Here is a 26,373-nt window from a genome sequence, read left to right as displayed (position 1 = left end):
AAATCCATGTACACTACATCCACTGCTCTACCCTCATCCACATGCTTGGTCACCTCCTCAAAGAATTCAATAAGACTTGTAAGGCAAGACCTAACCCTTACAAATCCGTGCTGGCTATCCCTAATCAAGCAGTGTCCTTCCAGATACTCATAAATCCTATCCCTCAGTACCCTTTCCATTACTTTGCCTACCACCGAAGAAAGACTAACTGGCCTGTAATTCCCAGAGTTATCCTATTCCCTTTTTTGAACAGGGGCATAACATTCGCTACTCTCCAGTCCCCTGGCACCACCCCCATCGACAGTGAAGACGAAAAGATCATTGCCAACGGTTCTGCAATTTCCTCTCTTGCTTCCCACATAATCCTAGGATAGATCCCGTCAGGCCCGGGGGACTTGTCTATCCTCAAGTTTTTCAAAATGCCCAACACATTTTCCTTCCTAACAAGTATCTCCTCTAGCTTACCAGTCCGTTTCATACTCCCCTCTTCAACAATACGGTCCCTCTCATCTGCAAGTATTGAAGAAAAGTACTTATTCAAGACCTTTCCTATCTCTTCCGACTCAAGACATAGTTTCCCATTACTGTCCTTGATCAGACCTACCCTCGTTCTCGTCATTCTCATGTTTCTCACATACGCATAGTTGGCCTTGGGGTTATCCTTGATCCTACCTGCCAAAGATTTTTCATGCCTTCTCTTAGCTCTCCTTATCCCTTTCTTCAGCTCCCTCCTGGCTATCCTGTATCCCTCCAACGCTCTGTCTGAACCTTGTTTCCTCAACCTTATGTAAGCCTCCTTCTTCCTCCTTACAAGACATTCAACCTCCCTCGTCAACCAAGGTTCCCTCACATGACCATCTCTTTCCTGCCTGACAGGTACATACATATCAAAGACACGTCATATCTGTTCCTTGAAAAAGCTCCACATTTCAACAATATCCTTCCCTGACAGCCTGTGCTCCCAATTTATGCTCCTCAAATCCTGTCTTCCTTCCCCCAATTGTAAAACCTACCCTTTTGCATGCACCTACCTCTCTCCATAACCAAGGTGAAAGTCACAGAATTGTGGTAACCATCACCAAAATGCTCACCCACTAACAAGCCCATCACTTGTCCCGGTTCGTTACCAAGTACCAAATCCAATATAGCCTCCCCTCTGGGACAATCTACATACTGAGTTAGAAAAGCTTCCTGGACACATTGCACAAACACCGCCCCATCCAATCTACTTGATCTAAAGAGCTTCCAATCAATATTTGGGAAGTTGAAATCGCCCATGACTACTACCCTGTGGCTTCTGCACCTTCCCAAAATCTGTTTCCCAATCTGTTTCTCTACATCTCTGCTGCTATTGGAGGGCCTATCGTAAACACCCAACAAGGTGACAGCTCCTTTCCTATTTCTGACTTCAGCCCATACTACCTCCAAAGGCAGATCCTCCTCGAACTGGACACTCCACGTATCCTTTAATCTTGGTGTCAGGACTTTCAAACTCTTGCCTCAGTCTGAAGATTCACTATACTCATTATTGATGCATATGTAATGAACGGAGAACCACATAATCACACAAAAACCCAAACATGCCTGAGCAAAATGACACTCACTTTCATGCTCATTGCCAAACATCATGGAAAATTCCACCCATATATTCTTTACAGAACAGGCATCCTGACTGCTGTGTATCATGGTACAGACCTGTATTCTATCTGTGTAATTATCAAGTAGTAAGACTCCCGAACTGGTCACTTTTTTTGTTTCCACCATGGTCTTGAGGTCTGCTAATAATGTCATGTGCTTTGACATGTCAGTGGCCAACACCTAGACAGGGGAGAAAAACAATGAACATTTGAAAAAATTGACGTAAGTCTCAGATTTTCTCAAACAGCCACAAAGATGTTTTCATAGGTCAACTTTCCAGGCCTAATCCAGGACCAGTTTGCTTACCATCTCAATAACCATCTTTCTCAGCATCTGCCGCTGTTTCTTGGTAAGATTTTGAAAGATGTCACAGGAATCTTCCTGCAGAAGTTTAAAACCCACAGCCAGATGGTGATTTTCTAACACAGACTCATCATTATACATCAGTGCTAACTCAGAATCTGAAATAACAAGTAAAAGAAAAATAAGTGTACATGATGAAAAGAAGTTGAAAAGCCCCATCTGTTGTTGATCTGATGTGAATTAGGGTAACATTTTTTTGAAAGGATCAGTGCAGTGCACTGGCATGTAACATTACTGATGGAGTGACGCAAATACAATGCTGCCCCTCCCCCAGCTACTGTATTTACAAGTGGTCCTTCTCAATGGTGACAGAGGAAAAAGCAGAAATCAATATCATTGTAAATGCTTCTATAGCCCCAGCTATAAAGCAACATTACCAGAACCAGGGGAGTGATCACTTTATTCAGCATTTCAGTTCAGGTGCATGGCTCACCATACCAGAAATTCTCAACTAAAGACACATGAACTTTACCAACAGCTTAGACATAGCCAATATACAGCCACCTTCAGTGCTTGTGTGCTACGTTCAACTGACAACCATGTTAAGGAAAAGGTCTACTTTGACCTTGATGAGGTATTCACTGCATTCCAAAACATGATTAAAAAATCATCCTCTGACCAACTTTAATAGAGGGTCAGCCATAACTCACATTCCTGTGTCAAACTATTGGGAAAACCAAGGTGAGTAAAACAAATGGCATTTTCCTGCTGACATATTCGAATGTTGATAAACATCCAACCAACACCAAGAAATTGCAACACCCTAAAAGTCAAAGAAAGAGTACAGATCACTGTCTCAGCCCAAAGGAGCATGACCAAAGAAACAAATACCTAGTGAAGCTCACAGCCAATCTAGAAAATGTTGACACAAACTTAATTCCAGAAACATGGGATCAGATTAAATTAGCTGTACTGGCACTTGCATCCAGACAACTGGGTTCAGTATCGGTGATAGAAAGACCTCTTTGAAAAAAAAAGTCAATGCTGAAATATGTGGCCTTTTTGAACATAAATTAGCAGCCTTCATTGCCTGGTGTAACAACTCAAGGCTGCAAATAAAGAAGGCAGTATTTCAACAGCTCAAGGCTGGCAGCCTGAAGACAATGATCGAAGGTAAAGGAGATGTGGGAAGAAGCGAAAGCCTGAGAGTTCCAACAATATGCTGACCTCTGGACATGCACAGTTTTCTTTGAAGGCAATAAGGTCTAATTTAGACCAAGTTCAATGGGAGAAAATCTCCTTTCTCTTGTTAATCATAAAACTATCATTTGGTAATGCTGGAAAGAATATTTTAAAACACCACCACCAGCATAAATTCACATGACTGCTGTTTCTCTCCAGGCTATTCCCAGTATCCTGAGATAGAATCCATAGGTGAACCACCATTGATAGGGGAGCTGCAAAAAGCAATCAAACTAATGAAAAGCAAAATCATAGGCAGTCCCCAAAATGGTATTCCAGTTGAGATCTTCAAAAGGTTTTTACTCACTTGAAGACTCTAAGCACTCACTTCAAAGCTTTGGTAAGAAAATAAACTCAACTCTCCCTGTGGAATGTGGCATACAGTTGTGGTCAACACACTAGCCGAAGAACGTGCATTGTTTGGAGAGGGCAGAGAGAAGGGTTTCCAGGATGTTGCTTTGTATAGGGTTTTTTTTAGCTAAGAAAAGGTTGGATAGACTGGGTTTGTTTTCACTAGAATGCAGGAAGTTGAACATCCTAAACCTATACCCTCTAGTTCTTCACCCCAGGGAAGAGACTTTGTCTATTTATCCTATCCATGCCCGTCATGATTTTAGAAATCTCTAGAAGGTCACCTCACAGCCTCTGACGCTCCAGGAAAAACAGCCCCAGCTTATTCAACCTCTCCCTGTAGCTCAAATCCTCCAACCCTGGCAACATGCTTGTAAATCTTTTGTGAACCCTTTCAAGTTTCACAACATCCTTCCAATAGGAAAGAGACCAGAATTGCACGCAATATTCCAAAAGTGGCCTAATCAATGTCCTGTACAGCTGCAACATGACCTCCTGTACTCAATACTCTGACTGACTTTTAATATCAGCATCATAAGGGTGATGGTAATGGTTTGGCAGGCGATGTGAGAGTTGAAATTCCCTTGCATTTTTGTGTAATTTACCAGGGATGAAAGAAAATGTTATTTATTAAAAATACTGCTTGAATGATTCTTGTTTAGTACTGGATTAATGCCAACAATTTAACTATAAAGATTAAACTTCACAGATTCCTTTATAAATTGAGCCCACTTAGTTCTAACTTGGGATTCTCATTTTGATTGCTCAATCCACCTACACAAGATGAGTCATTGCATCCAGCAGGTGTTAAAACAGAGAAATTAGAATACAGAAACAATAATGCACAAGCACAATTACTGCTAAATCCATGAAGGCATGGCACATAAATAATTCCAATTAAAGATCTTTCAGAAATCAACAATGTTCTGGAGGTTAATGAGTTTCATAATTTTCCCAACTTTATCTTTTTCTTATACTTTTAATCACATTAAACAAAAACATACAATTCTATATACAGTGACGCTCTATTTGAAAGAATATGCTGTAATGGTAACCATGATGGAAAGATTATGCACAGTTTGTGATATAACTCAATGAACTTTGCTCATTCCATGTCTTTTACTTTCCTCATTAGTTTGAGGGCAAGTTGTCAAGTCCAAACTAGAAGTTCAAAGATTTCCCATCTACGTTGCTACAAAAATGACATATTTCAAAGATTGTTCAAAAAATTATAAATGTAGCAAGACCTTATATGATAAGCTATATATGATAGCTATTCATACAATGTAGCAATATAGTGATATTTAAAGTTAAAATCTTTCACACAACTGAGCAAGGCTAAGACCACCATTGCTCTATGTAACTGGAAAATAGGATGTGCTTTCAAAATAAGTTTGCTTTCTCACAAGTCAGTATGATATTTCAATAATAACTTGGCAACAGAGACAAAGGAAGCCCCATGTTTATTATTTGTTCTGTGCTAAAACAGCTGATGTCAAGTGGGCAGCAACAGTAATGCAGAAATTAGATTCACTGATCGAGAGTTAAGGAGAGAAGGAAAAAAACCCCTCCATTATTCAAAATGAAGGCTTGCATGTGCTTAATGTCAACTTGACAAAGTCATGCACAAAGCTGAGCTTCTACTGAAATGTAGCCCATTGAATATTTACATTTTCTGGATAAAGAAATTTAAGAAATGCCTTTCTGATCCAAAGCGCTGTCCCAAATTTCTACACTGGTATAAATTACAAGTGGCAGTTCTCAGTAAGAATGAATTCCATTTGTTGTTATACAAAGTGATTTTTTTTTGACTTCACACAATTTGTGAACATACAGCACATGATAAATGGAACAAAAAGTAATTATTTTCCATGCTCTAATTCACTTCTCTTCACAAGGTGCTGATATACAATGCATACAGGATGCACTGTGTAGCACTCCTTCAGCACTGAGTAGCACTCCTTCAGCACTGACTCTCTCTCAGCCTTGATTTTTGTGCTCAAGTCCTGGAGTGGGATTTTAACCTAGAAACGTGTGGCTCACCAACAGGATTGCTGCTACTGAATCGTTTTGAAAAAGTTAGAAAATGCATAAAATTTAAAATGAATGCAAAATAAACAATGGGATATTTAAATTTGTTACAAAATTAGTGCTCATCCATCACATTTCTTGTACTTGTATACTTACTGGTGTTAATTAAAAATTGATTGGAGACACCAGGATGATCCACATCATGAATTGCAGCTGCAAAAATTGCAGCAAGAATCTCGAGGTCCGTGAACACTGCCTGTAAAAGAGAAACATCAAACAAATGTGAACGTGCCCAGGGACACACAACCATTTGTTACAGCATAATCGGTCATGAGAATTCATGCATAAATGTTTGACATTTCCTTGTTTTGGATAAACAAACCTGAGCCCCTGTATGATACTGGTGACTATCTCTACTCTGTCTTTATTAGCTGAAGGAAAATGAATGAACTAGACTAAAATGAATCCATCTACAAAGGATTTCCTTACTAATTGGGGGACAGTCTCTGTTTAAAAGACTGGATGCCTGAATCCTGGAATGTTTCATGTTCTACCCTTATTGTGTATTGAATTTGGTAGGTCAGTGGTGGGAAAACTACACTTAGCATGATTTGACTAAAAATACACAGCTTTGGTCAGTTCTACCCTGGAATTTTGTGGTCAGGAGCCTTCTGTTAGGAAACACTAGAGACCAATCCAGGTAAGACCGTAGCCAGCAGTGGAGAGGATTAGAGTGTAAACTGCACTCCCTATGTCAACAGCTGTCTTCTCATAGAAGTCTATGGCACAGAAAAGGATGCTCAGCACATCAAATCCACCAGTCAAAAGCAATCATCTAACTATTCTAATCCCATTTTCCAGCACTTAGCTCATAACCATGTATGACTTAGCATCATAGGTATACATCTAAATACTTTTCAAATGTTTAGGCTTCTGCCTCCACACCCTTATTCCGACCACCCTCACAACCCTTTTAACCCTCCTGCTGTTACCTTAAATTTATGCCCCAGTCACTGACCCCTCCACCAAAGGGAAATGTTCCTTTATTTCCACCCTGTCTGAGCCCCTCATAATTTTATACATCTAAATCTTGTCCCACGCATTCACCTCTGATGCAAGGAAACTAACCCCAGTCTCTCCAATCTCTCGTCATAAGTAAAACTTTTCAACCGAGGCAATATCCTGGTCAATCATTTCTGCACGCTCTCCAGCGCAATCAGATACTGCCTATGATGTGGATTCCAGAGCTGCACACAATACTTCAGCTGTGGCATAACCAATATTTTATGCAGTTCCAGCATCACATTCCTGCTGTCAAACTCTATGCCTCGGCTAATAAAGGCAAGTATCCCATATGCTTTCTTAACCACTTTACCTACCTACACTGCTGCTTAAGGGACCAATGAACATTTGCACCATGTACCCTCTGAACCTTAGTTCTTTCCAGAGTTCTACCATTCATTGTGTATTCCCTTACCTTGTTTTGCCTGCCCAAATGCACACGTTCTATGGTTTAAAGGTGCAACAGCAACTGTGCTATCTACAGTGTACATCCAGTATCAGTTAGGGTGAGTGCTCTGGAAGGATGGTAGGTGGATGGAGGAGTTAGGTGATAGGTGGATGAGTGAGATAAGGATGCCACTTGTTTGGCAGGTTGGTTGGAATCTGGTGTAATAATGGTGTCAGGGTTGGGAGAATTCAGTGGTGAGTTAGGAATTCAGCTGAATAGTTACCCAGGTGTTTGTACCGGTCTTTAGTCTTCTAAGCTTACTCTGAAATACTACTAGCTTAACTGAGTCAGGGTCCTCCAAAATATTCAACTCTAAAGAGTTGTTTTGGAGGGTTCCAGACAGAGAGAAACTTCATTTTCCTGCGCAATTTCTGTGGTGTCAACTGTGTTGGGGTTTCTGCATGGTCCCAACATGCAGTTCCAATCAACACTGCTGCAATGACAATCTGCCCTTAGGCATTTCTAAGCCAATATTCCTGAGCTATATAGATAGGGATGGGAGGATAGAGAAAGTAATTAAGGACTGCATTCTGATTGCTAACTAATGATTCCTGTGTACCAATCACTTACATTGGAGGGGAAAAAAATTAAATCCATGCAAAAGCAAAGTATGGTAGATGCCAGAAATCAGAATTAAAAAACAGAAAATGCAGTTGCCAAGTAATATTAATGTTAAGGTTTCAAGTCAATCCAGAAGATAAATCCATCACTAGATCAGGGAAATATCATTTCAACAGTTGTGTATGATATTCCCGTGACAGTTATACTGTCAGATTGTTGCTCCTTGAATTCTTCTTTGACAAGAAACAATTAAAACAATCATACATCCTTACAACTCAAAATATGTATTTCTGATATAAAAAATGACATTAGATAATGCAATTGAAGCATATCTAATTTTTAAAAGAACTTAGGACATGAACAAAATGTAAACAAAAAACATGTATTTATAAAGCACTTTCAGATCCTTCATCCCAAAGTGTTGCAAAGCTAATTAAATACTTTTGAAATGTATTCACTATTGTTCTGAGAGCTCATGATGATTGAATCTATTTTGATGTTAATTCAAGAACGATTGTTGGTCAAGGCACTTGAAGGACTCGGCTCTTTTTCAAAGGGTGTAATTAGGTCAGTAATCTCACCTGAACATTTAAGAATTACATAAAGTTACGAAAGAACCCATGTGGTTATATATTCACTCTTGGTCTTTAAGATGTACTTACGTCTAATGCCGGGGTAGAAAGAAGAATGTGTGTAGATTGTGTAACATCAGCAGCATGCAAGCTGTTATGATAGGCAACATCCCCATGGTAGTGGTCCTCCAGTGTCATGATATACGTTACAAATGTGTCCAGAGGGATCCTAAATGTCTTCAGTAAATCTCTCTCCTATTGAAAGTTAGCAACAAAATGCAAACTTTTAGAAAGCACACACTTGAACGAAAAGCTGGTATAAAATAAAATTTATTCTTCCTGGAAGTCAACAATATTTTTCTGGTGCGGATAATCGTCACATGTTTTATTACCAGTGCGATAAGATGTCATATCCTAAAATTGATGGCAAGTATGCAAAAAATAATTAGTATCTTTTAGCCCCTTTGACCCCACTAACCTGGAAGATACTGTACATAATGCACGTGAGCGGTCTGTTGTTTGAAAACTCTGCCACTTTAAATATATTAAGGCCCCACTTATTCAGGTCATCCAACTCCTGTAAAGTCAACATGAAATACAGCAATTACTAATGAATGCATAAAATATTTATTAAACTTCATATTGAAATATTACATCTCAAAATTGTTTCATCTAATACATTTCAATACACAAATTATATTTTTGTGGAAGTATTATTTTGAGTTGATTTACTACGTACTTTAGTCTTGTCATGTATGAGTACAGATTCTGAATATCAACGGCTTGGCAATAAGCAGACAAACTGAATCCTTTATTCACATAATATCTACACTTTACAGCAGGACATGATAGATAAGGAATTTAAGTAGGAACCCTGATTTTTTCCTTTTTCTGGCCAAATGCAGCACTCTTGTTGCTAATCTAACTACAGTTACATAATTCAAACCAATCAGAAGCTGAATTATAGGACTTCCTTGTCCTTATGGATACTTCTGTACTTCCTTATCAAATTGTCCAACACATACCGACACCTACCTCCCACCCACTCCCATTTTAATACTTCCGAGAAAATATCTTTTCCTGACTTGCCTCTACATATCTATTTCATTGTAATCTCAAAACCTCAGCCCTGTCCATTCTCATTCTGGATAAAATAGATGCTTTAAAAACACAAATTAGATGCAAGAAATGTGTATTATCATGTTCTTAATTTTACAATTGATAAGTCATCAATGTCTGTTGGCCTTCCCCCCTCTCTTTATGCTGAGTTTGAATTTTAACTTCAAGGGTTGATAAGTAAAGGTTGAAAGAGATTTTCAGACTGTACTGGAAATAAACAGTTTAACTGGATCAGTTTAATTCAAGATATATCTGGACTGATATCACAAGTCTAATAGTGGTGGGTAGGTTTCCCAACTTTTCTGAAATAAATATGTTTTCTTCTACTTTGCTGTACATTGGTTGTTACTCATGCAGGTATTCTGATGCGTAAGTTGTGAGATTTTGAGAAATAGCCCTTTTGCTTCTTTGATTAATGCTTTTGCTAACAATTGACAATGTGAAATTGAGCCAAGCAGACCTGTTTTATTCTTTACTAACACAACTAATCTGAAATAACATGTTGCGAAGGCAATTATTGCTAATTTCAGAACATTGAATGAGAAAGAAAAAGATATTTCAGCCAAGATTCCCACTCCTGATTGTTACTGTTGATAGCTGCTATTTGGACCGGACTGCTGTAACACATTACCACCGGCATGCTGATACCTGCTTCCTGACTGTCAACTGAAGATTGCTAACTAGGCCAGGCACACTAGTGGAACATTTTTACCACCCATACGTGACTCAGAGAAGAAATATAAAAATAGAAGAAAACCTGCTTATAAATATCAGAAAGAAAATGACTTAGACTATGGGAAAGAGCTGTAAATTGAAATTCACTGATGGTTGCTAAGATAGATGGTGTTTCAACAACAGTGTAGATGGAAGGACAGAATTCTAAAAAACATTGATATATTAAGAAAACTGGCTTAAATATAGCAAATAGATTTCAATTTAAGCAATTCTGAGGTCATCAACTTTGAGTACCTTCTAAATAATGAAAAACTATGAAGGGCTGGTGGTTTGAAAGGAGACTTAGGAGGTCCACGTGTATAGATTTATCAAAATGCCTTTGATAGAAACAAAAATAATCAAGTCTAATAGAATGCCAACCTTCATGTCTTGGACTTTAGAACAGAAGGAATTAGAAGGCATGATATAGTTATACAGATGGTTAGATCACATCTGGAGTACTGCAGTCAATCCTGGCTATCACACCTTAGTAAGGATCTAGTGACTGTGTACAGCAGTACATTTTAGATTTATTAATCACACCTACACTCCAAGTATTAAATTGCAAGGCAACAGTACAGAAAATAGTGTTGCTTTCTTTGAATTTACAAATTTAACAGATGGACTGGTTCAAAATTTTGAATAAACTAAGGGAAATTGATAGGTTGAGTAGAAAGGAACTATTTATGTTGGTTAGGGAATCTAGCCCTGGGAATATTGACTAAATATTAGAGCCAGTCCTCTCAGTAGCATAGTTAGGGAATAAAATGTGAAAACTCCCTTCTGAAAACAGAAGTTCACGCTAATTCAATGGTTAATTTTAAACCTAAAACTAAGAAAATTCTGTTATCCAAAGGACTAATAGGGTAGGGTTTTGGGTCACTGTTCAGCCATCATATAATTGATTGGTGGAAAGGCTCTAACTGCTATAATGTCTGGCATGATACGGCAAAGTTACCAATGGAGATTCCTGTACCTTGGAAAGATGGTCTTCCAGGTCAGTTTTGACAGCAAATCGGGGGATGCTGGAGTGTGTGAGACTAGTACTGTGCTTCAATTTTTTCACTCCACTGATTTGTGTCATGAGTTGCTGCTTTTTCTTCTTGTCTCTGTCCTTCTGTGTAGGGGAGGGCATCTCCACATCATTCTGCTTATCTACAGAATAGAGAATTAGACATATTGGATTCAATTAGGAATTCAAAAAATTGCTTTTATACATAAGATTAAAAACACCAAGTTTTCTTTCAGAAGAGATGAGTAATGTAAGAGGTGAGAACAGTAAACGTAGAGAAATTTGCAAACTGCACTGAGAACAAAAATATGAAGTGGATTTAGAATCAGAATGGATAAAACAAGAAAATTTAGATATCTTAGCTTCTCTCTCTGCTGGAGAAGCATTCTATAGTTCCAAAGCTAATTCAATCAGAACACCCACAGTAATACCACAGGAATCATAATGGAATATATACATCTTAACTAAAGTCAACATTATAAGAACAGGTTATTGGCAGTTATCATTTTTGCATTATTGCTGTCTGTGGGGCCTTGACATGTGTAATTAGCTGCCTTGTTTTCCACATGACAACAATTATTATATGTCAAAGTTATTTGGGTGACTATGAAGTGCTTTGGCCTGTTCTGAGATCATGGAAGCCATATCATAAATGCGAACCTTACCTTTTCTTCCAAAATAATTTTTTTGGGTGACAGTCCAAATGAAAAATTCTTTTTAGAAAACCTTTTTAGATTAGATTAGATTATTTACAGTGTGGAAACAGGCCCTTCGGCCCAACAAGTCCACACCGACCCTCCGAAGCGCAACCCACCCATACCCCTACATATACCCCTTACCTAACACTACGGGCAATTTAGCATAGCCAATTCACCTGACCCACACATCTTTGTGACTGTGGGAGGAAACCGGAACACCCGGAGGAAACCCACGCAGACACGGGGAGAACGTGCAAACTCCACACAGTCAGTCGCCTGAGGTGGGAATTGAACCCAGGTCCCTGGCGCTGTGAGGCAGCAGTGCTAACCACTGTGCCACCATGCCGCCATCTTTTTCTTATAGTCAGTCTGCACTTAGAGCAAACTATTAGTGTTAATGGGCTTCACAGGCCACCCACTATTTCCACCTGATGGCTTTGTGCTCTCAGACAGGGCAGTATCAGTATTAAATTGGGTAAAAAGCAGATGGCGAAAATTGCTACTCCTGCTCATTTACTTGTGAACCTGGTTTGAAAATATATTGAGAGAGAATATGAAGCAAGAGCAGGATGCAGCAAGGTCACAATATCACTTATAGCCCATCAAGTAAGGTACTGAAGCATAACTGACACTATCTCTTCTATATGCTTTTAGCAGCAAATGTTGTCAACACAGTTATAATGACAAGTTTCCAAACCAGTCCAATGCCCGTAGTTGGAGAATAGTATTCCCCTTAAACTTGATTTGGTGGAAAGCTGCTATTATGAGCTCCAACATTTGTTCACCTGAAACATTTGTAGGTCCATGTAGTGAATTAGTGTTTTGAAGTGGACGTGGAGGTCCAAGATGCTGCTGATATGAATGTTTCTTCTGAGTAATGCTATGGATGGATGGACAAATGGATGGAAGGGCCATATTTGAGAGAACTGGTAACCATTGAATTATAACTGCTCTGAGTTTTACAGATTAACCTTACTGAGTTTGGTGTGACAACTTGAGGCAGATACAAGTACACAGTACTGAGCTACCAAGAAGACCACAGCTAAAGCAGAAGTACAAAAGATCGTGGATTCGCATCCCAGCTTGTGGATGATGTTCACTCATGCCTTAGTGTTTTAGCCATTCTTTTAGATGTAATGATGTTAAATTATAGAGGAAGGATTACTCAAGACAGGTGAAGTTGCATCATGCTGCTCTTTCTCCAGAGAAGGTGACATTTATGGTGTTTTGTGCACTGTAACTTTCAAAGTATAAGGCAGAGATGATGGACTTAGTTGCGATTAGCTGCAGATTTCACTTGTAGAAATATTCAGTCATTTTTGACAAGTCCATAACCTAGAATTGCTTTCCTTGAGTTGTCAAGGCAATATCATCAGTGTAAATAAATCTTCAATGATGATATGATGGGCACACTGCTTATATAGAACTGTCAAAAGTGTCAGTGTCAGGGCATAGCTCTGTTTAAAAATATTGTTGAGCATCTGCAAAAGTGCTGATCCTGTCTTTTTGTCATTTAGAAATATCCACATGCTGGAGTGGATAAGTTCATGGAACAAAAGGGACAATTTGGGCATCAGTCCATGTTTCCACATGGTATCATAGAGATTTATGCAAGTATCTCCAGTCGTTTGCGGTAATTATCATGATTTGTTCACCACAAATGTGTTTGGGTCTGAAGTCAGCCTGCTCCTGCAAAACGGATAAATTGGTAATTGGGCTAATTTTTAAAAGAATAAGCCATCCCAAGAACTTACAGTTTAGGGTGTAGGTTTGCTCGCTGAGCTGTAGGTTTCATATCCAGACGTTTCATTACCTGGCTAGCTAACATCATCAGTGGCGACCTCCAAGTGAAGCGAAGCTGTTGTCTCCTGCTTTCTATTTATATCTTTCTCCTGGATGGGGTTCCTGGGGTTTGTGGTGATGTCATTTCCTGTACGTTTTCTAAGGGGTTGATAGATGGCATCTAGATCTATGTGCTTGTTTATGATGTTGTGGTTGGGATGCCAGGCCTCTAGGAATTCTCTGGCATGTCTTTGCTTAGCCTGTCCCAGGATAGATGTGTTGTCCCAGTCGAAATGGTGGGGTATTTTTTTTGCTTACAGTTTATAGAATCTGGATTTATTTAAGTGTATTTTTGCCGGATAAGCATCCTCAGAAGATTTTAAAAAATGAAGGACCTTTCCATAAAGTTGATAATACAACTTTTTTACAAACTACTTCTCTTAATTTATGCAACATTATTTTTCAAAAATCGTGTTTCTTTGCAGGAGCCCACTTTAAATGAAATTGGGTGATAGGGGTCTGAACAACATGGGCTGTGGTGAGACAGTGCAGAAGAGGACAAGTAGTCCAGTGAGGCCCACCTTGATATTAGGAACAACTCAGAAGCAACTGCTGGGTGTTGAGGCAAGATTTTCGCAATAGCAGTAAGGGGGAGTTTTTTTTATTCACTTGTCTCACGTGGGCAGCCCGTTATTGCCTGCCCTTAAGGTGGTGCTGATGAGCTGCCTTTTTGAACTGTTGCAATCCTGCTCTATAGGTTAATCCACAAAACCCCGAGGGAGGAAATTCCAGGATTTTGACCCAGCAACATTGAAGTCAGAATGGGGAGTGCCTTGAAGGGTAACTTGGAGATGGTGGTGTTTCCAGGTATCTGTTACTCTTGTCCTTCTAGATAGAATGGCTGTGGTGCTGTCTAAGTAGCTTTGGTGAATTTTGTTCACTTTTACGTGTTAATGATCTTATTAATATGCAAGTTCTTATCTTGCTGAACTCTCTTCGTTACAGTAAAGCCGGTATCTGGTGACTTCAGCTCACTGCTTGTTCCAAAGGTGGTCTATGTTCGACATCAGGCACCAAAACCTCAGGGCATGCTTAGTGAGCATTGGCCATGTACACCCCAAAACCAAAGCCAGCTGGCTGCCAGCCTCTAAGAATCCATATGGATCATCTCTAAACAACTTCTGCAATTAGTGCTGCACCTCAGAGCACAATGGCAGCTATATGTTCTAGGACAGGGGTGGGGAACCTGCAGCCTTAAGGCTGCATGTGGCCTTCTAGGCCATTGTGTGTGGCCTTTAGAATTAATCCAAATTTTGCAGAGCAAATCTTTTATTTTTTATTAATATGTTTTCTCGTCCTTTATTATTTTTATTTTAATCTTAAAATGAATGTATTTAAAATACCAGAGAGTAAAAGAAAATTCAACGAAATAATCCTCACACACTGACCACCATAATTAAAAAATTGATAAGTCATAAGGGCTTTTGGTAAGTCTTGGATGCGGCCTTATTAGATTACAACTAACACAATGCGGCCTTCCAACATGAAAAGTTCTATTCTAGGAGAAAGTGAGGACTGCAGATGTTGGAGATCAGAGTCAAAAGTGTGGTGCTCTGTAAACCCCTTGCTCCTCACCTTCCATACCACCAACCTCCATCTACATCACATCATCTTCCACCACCTACAAACCAACCCCTCATCCATCTTCAGAGTTACATTCTCAAAAAAATTCCAGAAGATTAGTCAAGCATGATTTCCCCTTCATGAATCCTATCCTGTTACTACTATCCAGATGTTTCATAATTTCATCCTTTATAATACACTCCAGCATCTTTCACACCACTGAGGTCAGACTAATTGGTCTATAATTTCCTGCTTTCTCTCTCCCATCTTTCTTAAAAAGTGGTACAACATTAGCCACCCTCCAATCCGCAGGAACTGATCCCGAATCTATTGAACTCTGGAAAATAATCACCAATGCATCCATGATTTCTTGAGCTACCTCCTTCAGTACCCTGGGATGTAGACCATCAAGCCCCGGGGACTTATCGACCTTCAGACCTAACAGTCTCTCCAGCACCAATTCCTGGCAAACAAATTCCCTTCAGTTCAGGTCCTTCAGCCACCGTTACCACAGGGAGATTGCTTGTGTCTTCCCTAGTGAACACAGATCTGAAGTACCCATTCAATTCTTCTGCCATTTCTTTGTTCCCTGTAATATATTCCCCTGTTTCTGTCTTTAAGGGCCCAATTTTAGTCTTAACTATTTTTTTGCCTTTCACATAACTAAAAAAGCTTTTACTATCCTCCTTTATATTTTTGGCCAGTTTACCCTCATACCTCATTTTTTCTCTACGTATTTCCTTCTTAGTAATCCTCTGTTGTTCTTTAAAAGCTTCCCAGTCCTTCGCTTTCCCACTTATCTTTGCTATGTTATTTATAATAACCATTGCACTCGATGTGGTGTCCTCTACGATTGCAGATCATTTCAGAGAACATCTCTGGGACACCTGCTAACCATCCCCACCACCCCATGGCTGAGCACTTCAACTCTCCCTCCCACTCCATCAAGGACATGCAGATCCTGGGCCTCCTCCATTGCCAAATCCTAACCACCTAATACCTGGAGGAAGAACACCTCATCGTCCGTCTTGGGACCGTGCAACAACACGGACTAATGTGGATTTCACTATTTTCTTCATTTCCTCTCCCCCCACCTTATCCCAGTCCCAAGCCTCCAACTCAGCACCGCCCTCTTGACCTGTCCATTGTCATTCCCATCCATCCGCTCCACCCTCTTTTCTGATGTATCACCTTCATTCACCTATTGCATTCTCAGTTACCTCCCCAACAGACTCATCTGCCCTCCCTATTTACCTCTCAGCGCACCCCCCCAAACAACAAGCCTCATTCATGATGAGTGGCTTATGCCTGAAATGTCAATTTTTATGCTCCTCGGATGCTGCCTGACCTGCTGTGCTTTTCCAGCACCACACTCTCAAAGTTATATGTTCCGCTCACTTACTTTGAGAATACCTGGACGCTCATAGCATCTCTGTCTTGCCTAGCCTCAACTTTCTGCACCTTTCTCCTCAGCCAAAGATACAAAATTAATAGTATTAATAACTTGCTGTGCCATTTTGAACAGACAAAAAGCCAGGAAGCTTGTCATTGTTGCCAAGAATTCTCAGTCATGGGAGAAAGCTTTTGGTCAGGGGTTCACATCACAGTAAGTCAAGGGCAGCCTCAGATGACAGTCAAGGGGCTTGGACATGGTGAGTTAGCCACTCACACAGGTCAGAGTCAGAGTCTTCTCCACATAAGGACTACGGAGCCAAATGTCAGACAGCACACCAACCATCTTAACTGTGACTTATTTGGTGGCTGTTTTCTTCCTGGAATAAGAGAGAGGTAGCTTTTGAAGGGAGATGAAAATGAGTGGTACAGCTGTTTCTTTTGGTGAAGTGAGTGAAGTGTCCAGAGCAAGTGAGTAGGCTGCACAGGTGGCCTGTAGGGTATGTAGTGTCAGGAGTCAGGGTGCAAGACAGCGAGTGAGGGAAGATGTTGAAGACAACAGTCAGAGAGGTACAGCATGAGCTTTGATGGGAAGGGGCCCAGTAGGTGAGGTAGATTAAATGTGAGATTGTAAAGAGAAGATGGTGGCACTTATGCTGGTGGGATGGAGAAGGTAATTGACCTTCTTTTCACACTATTGAGCATTCCTCCAGATGACTGAGATTGCACTGGTCAAGCTGGCATGGTCTGATGTCTCACCTTCTTTGCTGACCCTGTGGGAAGAGGATGTCATGCCTTTGCACCATCCAATGTACCAGAACCCACAGAATAATGGCCAGATAGCATCCAACTAATTATGCTCACCTGGGTGCATAACAGGCCTTTAAAGTTTATGTGGGCGTCAGGGATGTTGGCCTGTTCCAGGACAATTCAGCAGTGGTGAGTTGTATTGAAAACAGTGAGTGGAGAATGGGCTGAGAACCCCATGAGGGAGACCCCATTGGGTGGGGTCAATAGTAAATCAGGTGAATTTGGTTAAATATGATGAAAACATGCTGGACCTCTTCAAATAAACTCCATCATGACATATTCAAAAAAAAAGCAAGATTCAGCCCAGGTTCTTTTCCTCCTCTGCTGTGTGATAGATGACTTCAACAAGCAAATGCTAATAGTGAAGATATCATTCTAAGTTTCAGTGTTTTTTCAGGAGTTTCTCCTCTAAAAATAGGTTTTAGTTCACTTACAGCTGAATAATCTTAGATGTAACTTAATTTTAAGTTGCAATGAAGAAATAAGAAATTTATAAATGGATATAAATAGGTTAGGTGAATGAGCCAAAATCTGATAGAGTTGTGAGGTCAGAGGAATAGAAAGGCAACTTATTTTCAAAATGTAAATAAACGTCGGAATGCTCAGTGCTGAGGGATCCAGGTGTCCTCATTCACGAATCGCAGAAAACTAATATGCACCATATGTAATAAGAAAAGTACATGTAATGTGGCATTTATTGCTAAAGGAATAGAATATAAATTTAAGGAACTGGTGCCTCAAGTGCACAAGGCAATAGTGAGTGTACAGCTGGAGTATTGCAAACAATTTTGGTCCCCTTTCTTGAGCAAGAATATAATTGTACTGGAGGCAATTCACAGGAGGTTCACTAGATTGATTACGGAGATGAGGGGATTGTCTTATGAAGAAATATTGAGTAGTTTAGGTCTATACTCTCGAGTTTAGAATGCCAAGGAAAAACCTAATTAAAGTATATAGATGTTAAGGGGGTAGACAAAGTAAACATTCAAAGGATGTTTTGTCATGTGTGGCAATTTTGAATGAGAGATCATAGCTTTAGGATAAGAGGTAGCAGACTTAAAATAGAGATCAGGAGAAATTTCTTTTCACAAAGGCTCATGAATCTGTGGAATTCACTGCCCCAGAGTTTGGTACATGTTGGAACATTGAGTAGGAGATAGCCAGATCAGTAATGGGTTGAAGGGACATGGAGAGCATACTAGAAAGTCGAATTGAGGCCAAATTGATATTAGTGAAGCTCACATCAAATGGTGAAATAAGCTTGAGGAGCTGAATTGCCTACTCCTGCCTCCCTTGTTATATTCTTAAGCTCTTAGTGGAAAACAAAGTGACAGCAGGCAGTAATAGCATTCTGAAGGGCATTTTGCAGATTAGGTAATACGTCAAGCATATTAATTGAATTGGGATCTCCTTGTCTGATGGCTTTTTCGGTATTCTTGAGAAGACCTATTTCATTTATTAAAGTAGAATAAATCAAGTCTGTATAAAAATTATATTCAGTTTTGCTTCAGACACATTGAATTGGTGATACTCAACTGTTGTTTTTCATCCACTACTTACATGACAGATCATGATGTTTTTTGGACTACATGGTAGTTAATCAACCAGAATGATTTATACAAGAGAATTTATAGGCTCTATCCACCATCCCGCTCAACTTAATTAAAGTCCCTTGCAACAGAAAGCAATTAAGTTGAACATTTAAACAGCACATCCTAAAGGCACTATTCGGAAACATCATGTCAAACTGGCATTAATTGATGTTTTTCTTCCTCTCTCCTGTACATATTATCATTGGACTGTATGAAGTGTTATGATCTCAGCTGATATTATTATCTGACAAGTTAGATCCTAGATAGGATTCTGGTTTGATGAATTGTTAAAGCCAGATCGAAAAGAAATACAAAGTGATCTCTTGTTGAAATGGAAGCATGCAATGCTGCAGATCTTACTTAATCAATGAAATGTAACGTATTGGTAAAAGAAATGATACCAATATAGAATAATCAAAAACTATCCACTTATGATACTAATTGATAAAGAAGTATAATATCATTTATCCAAAAACACACCTTTTAAATTGAAAAGGAGCAAAACACATCACTGGTACAGAATCCCTGTATCTAACATCTTGATAAGTTTCGATTATGTGTGACTTCAATTGATAGGCTGGAATTGCATATACCTTCTTCCTGCAGCTTTTATACAACTACAGAAATATACTCAACTTTAAGTATCCTCTTTAGGATTTTAACCCAATACCTTGGTCTGGGACTAAAACAACTCTTCACTCTGAGATAACTTACTTCACTATATGCCATTCTATAGCCACCCTATTCCATGTCCTTCACAGGGCTGCCATACACAAAGACAAAGGTGAAACTAAATATCTTCCTTTCTCAGCTGCAGATGTTTCCCGGAAAATAAAAGCATAAGTGTCACGTTTCAGAACACACTCACAAATCTTAAGGCTCCATTATTTACCTTGCTGGGTTGCAGAACCATATTAATAAACAAAGGCTATGATCAGTGCACAAAATCCACTCATTCTAAAACCAGGCCTCAAAAATATGATTTTTGAAAGAAAGTACCATCTCTACAGAAATGCTTACAATTATTAAATTATTAAACTCCAGACAAAAAGAAAGGTCACTGACATTGTCTTAGCAATACTCCATCTTTCAAACCAGCACACTTCCAAACCTACACTTGGATTAACTAAATTACAGTAGCACCAAGCCTCAGCCACAACACCATAAACAGACTATGCATAATGAAATTGCAAGTCCAAAGGTATGCTCCAACATGAAACAATGCTTATATGAGAATTGGGCAACAAATTAAATGGCAGAGAAAAAAAATACGTACTCATTATTTAATAACACTGACCTGCCAAGCTATAACTGGGTGGTATTTAAATTAATGATTAGCAGAAGAAAATTCACAAAACAACTCTCTCAAAAGCACAGTTTGTTTCTATGAAGGACTGATTTAGAAAAATCCAGATGTAAATATTTCTCAGTTTGTTCAAGAATTCCCAAATCTTGTTTTCCATGGAAACAAGGAGATGGCGATATGAGCGGAGTATCTGTGTCTGGTAAACCATCTGTCAGCATTTTGAGGGATGCATTTAAATTTAAACTATATGTAAGCTGATTTGTTGTGTGTTAGTATTACTGGTAGGGTACTAAGTTACTGAGTTGTTCTTTTCTATTGTATGTGGGTACCTACAACTAATCTATGTACACATTGTGGCTTACGAGGATAAGAGATTGGTCTTACAGTTATTAAGCAAACAGTAGGAAAGTCTGTGAAAATACTGATAACACTGCAAAAAATTATTACTGCATTGCACTGTGAACATTTAGTGAAAGAATACTTAAACTAAGCAAATTCTTCACTGTTTTTGTACCACGTTTAAACTGGGAATCTTGAACAATGTAATTTGTGCACTCTGAAAGGGCTAGGGGAAATAACTGATCACAAGATCCCATAGTGTCTCCTAAATTGCTGATCTCAGTAAGGACAAACATGTGGCAAGTACTCAAAATTAATTTAAAAGCACAATGCTATGAATGGATGTGGAAAGCTGAAGTAAAACAAAGTGTTGAAAATACTAAACAGGTGTGACAGCATCTGTGGAGAGACAAACTGAATTAATACTTCAGGCTTATATCCGTTCATCAGTGACAATAAAAGGCAACTGCCCCAAAACATTAATTAGTTCTCTCTCTCAATAGATGCCACCAGCACTGCTGCATATTTAAACATTTTCTGTTTTTATTTAAGCAAGGACTCATATTGGGACAGTAATACAACTGACCTCAGTGGTGTAGGCGAAAGAAAAGAACTCAACGACAATTTCTGCTCACAGATACCTGATCGGATGTGTAGAGGTATCACAAAGAGTAGGATAAGGCTGGGTTATAATGGGCTTCATGTTAAATGGCCTTTTGAAGTTCATTATCTTGGTTTACATATGAAAAGTGGGGCTTGGTGCTGAAACTGTCAACCCCTTTAAAGGAAGCAAAGGAAAATGTTGGCAAGGGATGGAAAGGGTTGGCACTGTGAAGTTCATTTTTTAGGATTAAACTAAGCAAAAAGCAAGATGGATGTGGTTGTTAGAGGTCTTACATCTCAGTCCTGGCACTTCTCATCATAGTGTTGTAGACCCAACAATCTTCAGCTGCTTCAATAATCTTCCTTCTATTGTAAGGTCAGGGTGGAGATGCTTGCAGAAGAACATTCAGAACTTCAGCTAAAGAAGCAGTATAAATCCATATGCACAACATTTAGGTTGGGCTCACATGTGTCTCATTCTGCTTCATCGCAAATTTTTATTTTTTTGTCTTGAGTGTCAGAGGTTTTTTTTATTAAGATTATAACACTTCATCGAAACCTTTTCACTGTATTTTCACTAAATTGTTAACACCTTTGATATCCAATTTCCAATGCTAGATAGTTTTACAAGATGTTTGAAAACCTCTTCTTTTCTGCTAAATTGCAGTTCTCTTCAAATCATTGATTTCTTGCTGGCGTAGAATTTCATCAATTGTCCTCTCGCCAAATGCCTTCACATACACATCACAATGCTTCACTCTCTACGGCCCTCCCATATTAGTGTATGTCCTGCATTGATGGGTTAGTAACGATCTAAAATCTCTCAGACTGTACATTTGACATGAAGCATTTTAATTAGCTGAAATTGTAAGTATAGTGAGGGATCTCAGTGTGCCACATTGTATACCGAAGTAGAATTATATGCTTTGCACTTTATGTAATATCAATTTTGAATAGATGAAATTTATTTCAATAAAGTTTACAACTAAACTAAACTTTTGTGAATGAAATTTAGCATTTTATAACAAATATCATGCAGTAACATTTAGAAGCAGCCACCCTAGATACTTTTTGAACCAGTTAATTGATGTTATGTTGGTCAGTAAAGACATCAGAAAGGAAGCTTTTGGATGCATTTGACAGGGATTAAATAGATATAGGATGATCAAAGGAAGACAAACTCAAATTAAGGGGCTCACACTTTCACAGGATCATTTAAGTATTTCACATTCCAGAGATGAATGGTATTAAACAGCAAAGCAACACATACTGAAACCTATTAGTGAGGTGCCAATCATTTATTCTATCATGTACTAATTAATTGATAACTGAATCAAGGGAAAATGGATGTCCAGCAAAAGCAAAATATTGCAAATGCTGAAGATCTGAAATAAAAACAGAAAGCACAGGAGACACAAACAGACTTAATGTTTCAAATCCCAAGTAACTTTTCTTTTTGCTGAACTTCAAGCAAGTATCACTTCTTCACCTTTCATGACAGCTTTAAAAATCTTATTTTGCTGTTTTATGAAACTCTATGCATCATTTTAAGTGATTTCTTCACCAATGGATTTGACTTCTTCATTGTCTTACAACTTCATACAGTGTCATTTTGGCTCCTTAGACAGCATATACCAATCCTCTAACCACTACCAGTCAGGAGAATAAGAGCAACATATTAATGAGAAAACCAACTCCTGCAAATTCTGCCTAAAGCCATTACCAACTTGACTTGGAAATGTATCGCGATTTCTTCAGTGTCATTACACTAAAATCTTTGAACTCTTGCCCTAACACCATGGTGGGTGTTCCCAAGCCAAACAGATGGCAGTGGGTTAAGAAGCAGCTTACCACCACCCTCTCAAGGGCAACGAGGGACAGGAAATAAATGTTGGCTCAGGCAGTGATGCCCACATTCCATGAATGAATAAAAAATACTGGAAGGATGTGAATGACAATTAAATACTTCTAAATTTATGTTCAAACAATGGCTGAAATTTTCTGGGGTTCTTTGGCAATGAGCAAGGAGGCAGTGTTGGTGAAATGAGAAGGGAAGCTTTTGAGGGTAGGGTAGAGTGGGGTGATGTGAGACTGAGGTCTAACCACCACCATGCTTCATTATGTGTGGCAAGAAGTTTGGCAAACCACCTACCCAGTCAGCCAATCAGTGTCCATTTTAGAGTATTTTACTAACCCAAGGCCTGCTTTTCTGTGGGGAGACCAGGAAGTTCCACACCAATGAAGTGCCCTTTTTCTGAAGATTCAATCTCAACAACAGTGGTCGCACTACCAGGATGGCTAAGATACTGGGTCTTGGTTGCACCAGTACCCTTAGGTTCAGCTACCATCCTTAACTGGATGGCGATTCTAATAGCATCACTTAATTGGTTGCTGCTGGCAAAATGCCACCTTGGCCGTCACCACTCACCAAATCAGGGGTGCCTCTGGTACTCCTGTCCTGCTCTCTCCACAAACTCAACCCAAATCTATTATAAGCTTGAAGTGTAAGTAAAAAACAATAACATCTTAAAGAGGTTGTTCTGAATGGTTTAGTGTGACAATGAATTAGGAGTGCCATAGGTTTGAAGTTCTTGCCTGTAATGACTAAATTGACCTTTGTTTGGCTATAATGCAACACAGTAAAGTAACACATAGTAAAGGGAATGTTTTGGATGGTTTCCAAGGAGACTAAGCTCGAAATGCAGCATTAAGGGACAAATATTCAGCAAATGTTTCTGCCCTTGATCTCTACCAATGATTCCCTTATTCTCTTGTCCAATGAGGAACTTAAGAAAGTTAGATGCAGTCAGGAGTGGAGTACAACCAGATGCCATCTAACTTGGCCACCTACCAACCAGACTCACACATGAAGAATGATCACTGAATACTAGAAAGCTACCCTGGGAAAACATTGCAGCATGTGCTATCAGATTCAGGAAAAGTAAGGCCAGGGGAAAATTAATCTTTTAATGACAAAATGATGCAAGTATATGGGATGGTGGAATCTTAGCGACCTGAGGAGCTTCCAGAAATAGCTGAATTGACTCAATCACGCTCTTACATCAGTTGGAGTGAAAATCCTGCATGTGGAGGATGAGTTTGTAAAGTAGAAAGAGTTCCCAATTCAAAATTCCTGTCTTGATCCAGCCCACTATTCTACATACACACTCTGTTTTAACTGAATATTACAATGTTGGTTCATTTTAATTATACGTTTATATAATATATAATACTTTTCCCTTGCTTGGCTGTCATTACTCTGGAATTATTATATGAGTTGTATGGTCTGGAGTTCAAGATGCCTTTATGTAATTCAGAATTGATCATGAATTTTGCGTAGGATTAAAAAGTAGCAGTAAATTTAATGAACTAATGTGTAATCAGCACTCTGTCCTCACTCTGTCCTTGATAAAGCTGAGGACATATAAACTCTCTGCTCATGTCTTGATGTGATAAGTTGTTTCATAAATACAATATAGTTTTTCACTAAATCTCGGTGCTGCTCTGTACCTCAACCATGATGATGCAAGGAACAACAGAGTGGGCAAATTCAGGATAAAGTAGTTAAAAAAAACGAAAATGACATAGTCGTAGAGTCCTACAGCACAGAGCCAGACCCTTTGGCCCAAACTAGACCATGCTGACTAAAATATCCATCCACATTAACCCCATTTCCCTGAACTTGGCCCATATACTTCTAAACCTTTACTGTCCATGTATTTGTCCAAATACCTTTTAAATGTTGTTAATGTACCTGCCTCAACCACTTCCACTGGCAGCTCAGTCCATGTGCGTACCATCTTTTGTGTAAAAATGTTGCCCTTCAGGTTTTCAGGTTCACTTTTATTCTTTCCCCTCTAACCTTAAACTGATTCCCCTGGGAAAAAGACTGAGTACATCCACCCAATCCATGTCTCTCCTGTTCCTATACACTTCTATAAGATTCCTCCTCAGTCTCCTACACTCTAAAGACAAATGACCTAGCTTGTCCAACCTCTGACTATTGAGTCCTGGCAAAATCCTTGTAAGTTTCTTCTGCACTCTTTCCAGTTTAATAACATCCTTCCTATAGCAAGTTGAGCAAAACTGAACACATTACTCCAAGTGTGGCCTCATTAATATCCTGTACAACTGCAACATAACTTCCCAACTTCTCTACTCAGTGCCTTGACTAATGAAGGCCAGAGTGCCAAAAGCCTTCTTCACTGCCCTGTCTATGTGTGACTCCACTTTCAGAACACCCTGCACCTGAATTCTAAGTTCCCTCTGCTCCTCTAGACTCAAGGCCCTACCACTCACCATAAAATTCCTACTTTGATTTGACTTTCCAAAATACAAGACCTCACACTTATCTATATTAAACTCAATTTTCCTTTTTCTGGCCCACTTCCCCAGCTGATCAAGGTCCTGTTGAAATTTCTGATAACCTTCCTCACTGTCCATGATACCGCCTATTTTAGTGTCATCTGCAAACTTACTAATCATGCCTTGTACATTCACCCTAAATTTATGCCCTCTAGTTCTTGACTCCCCCACCCCAGAGCTGAAAATGTGTTGCTGGAAAAGTGCAGCAGGTCAGGCAGTATCCAAGGAACAGGAGATTCGATGTTTCGGGCATAAGCCCTTCTTCAGGAATGAGGAAAGTGTGTCCAGCAGGCTAAGACCTCCCCCAAGTCCCTCCTCCCTACCTTTTATCTTAGCCTGCTGAACACACTTTCCTCAGTCCTGAAGAAGGGCTTATGCCCGAAACATCGAATCTCCTGTTCCTTGGATACTGCCTGACCTGCTGCACTTTTCCAGCAACACATTTCCAGCTCTGATCTCCAGCATCTGCAGACCTCACTTTCTCCTCGAAGAACTTACTAATCATGCCTTGTACATTCTCATCCAAATCACTGATATAGATAACAATAAGCAATGGGCCCAGCATCAACACTGAGGCACACCACCAGTTAAAGGCCTCCAGTCTGACAAGCATCCTTCCACTATTACCCTCTGCATCCTACCATCAAGCCAACTGTGTATCCAATTTGCCAGCTCCCAAGATTCCATGCAATCTAACCTTCCAGAACAGCATACCATATGAAACCTTACTGAAATCCACAAAGACTGCAGCTACCACACTGCCCTTGTCAATGTTCCTGGCCAGGGAACAATACCTCATTTTCCACTTGA

At 39.4% G+C, this 26,373-nt stretch overlaps 1 protein-coding gene across 5 annotated transcripts in view; it reads right to left on the bottom strand.

Moving 5' to 3' along the window:
• The window catches only part of pde4ba (phosphodiesterase 4B, cAMP-specific a), a 197,560-nt gene that overhangs the window by 9,546 nt on the left and 161,641 nt on the right, over nt 1-26,373 (bottom strand). For all 5 annotated transcript variants that reach the window (XM_060830384.1, XM_060830386.1, XM_060830387.1 and 2 more), the window contains 6 exons: nt 11,018-11,196; nt 8,687-8,785; nt 8,299-8,463; nt 5,722-5,821; nt 1,945-2,099; nt 1,696-1,818 (listed from right to left, as the gene is read on the bottom strand). In XM_060830384.1, coding sequence (XP_060686367.1) covers nt 1,696-1,818; nt 1,945-2,099; nt 5,722-5,821; nt 8,299-8,463; nt 8,687-8,785; nt 11,018-11,196 — 821 coding nt within the window. The remainder of the gene's footprint in view (nt 1-1,695; nt 1,819-1,944; nt 2,100-5,721; nt 5,822-8,298; nt 8,464-8,686; nt 8,786-11,017; nt 11,197-26,373) is intronic.

This window comes from Hemiscyllium ocellatum, chromosome 9 (assembly GCF_020745735.1).
Source record: "Hemiscyllium ocellatum isolate sHemOce1 chromosome 9, sHemOce1.pat.X.cur, whole genome shotgun sequence".
Taxonomy (NCBI): Eukaryota; Metazoa; Chordata; class Chondrichthyes; order Orectolobiformes; family Hemiscylliidae; genus Hemiscyllium; species Hemiscyllium ocellatum.
Note: the sequence above shows the minus strand (reverse complement) of the source record. Positions and strands in the feature narration are given on the sequence as shown.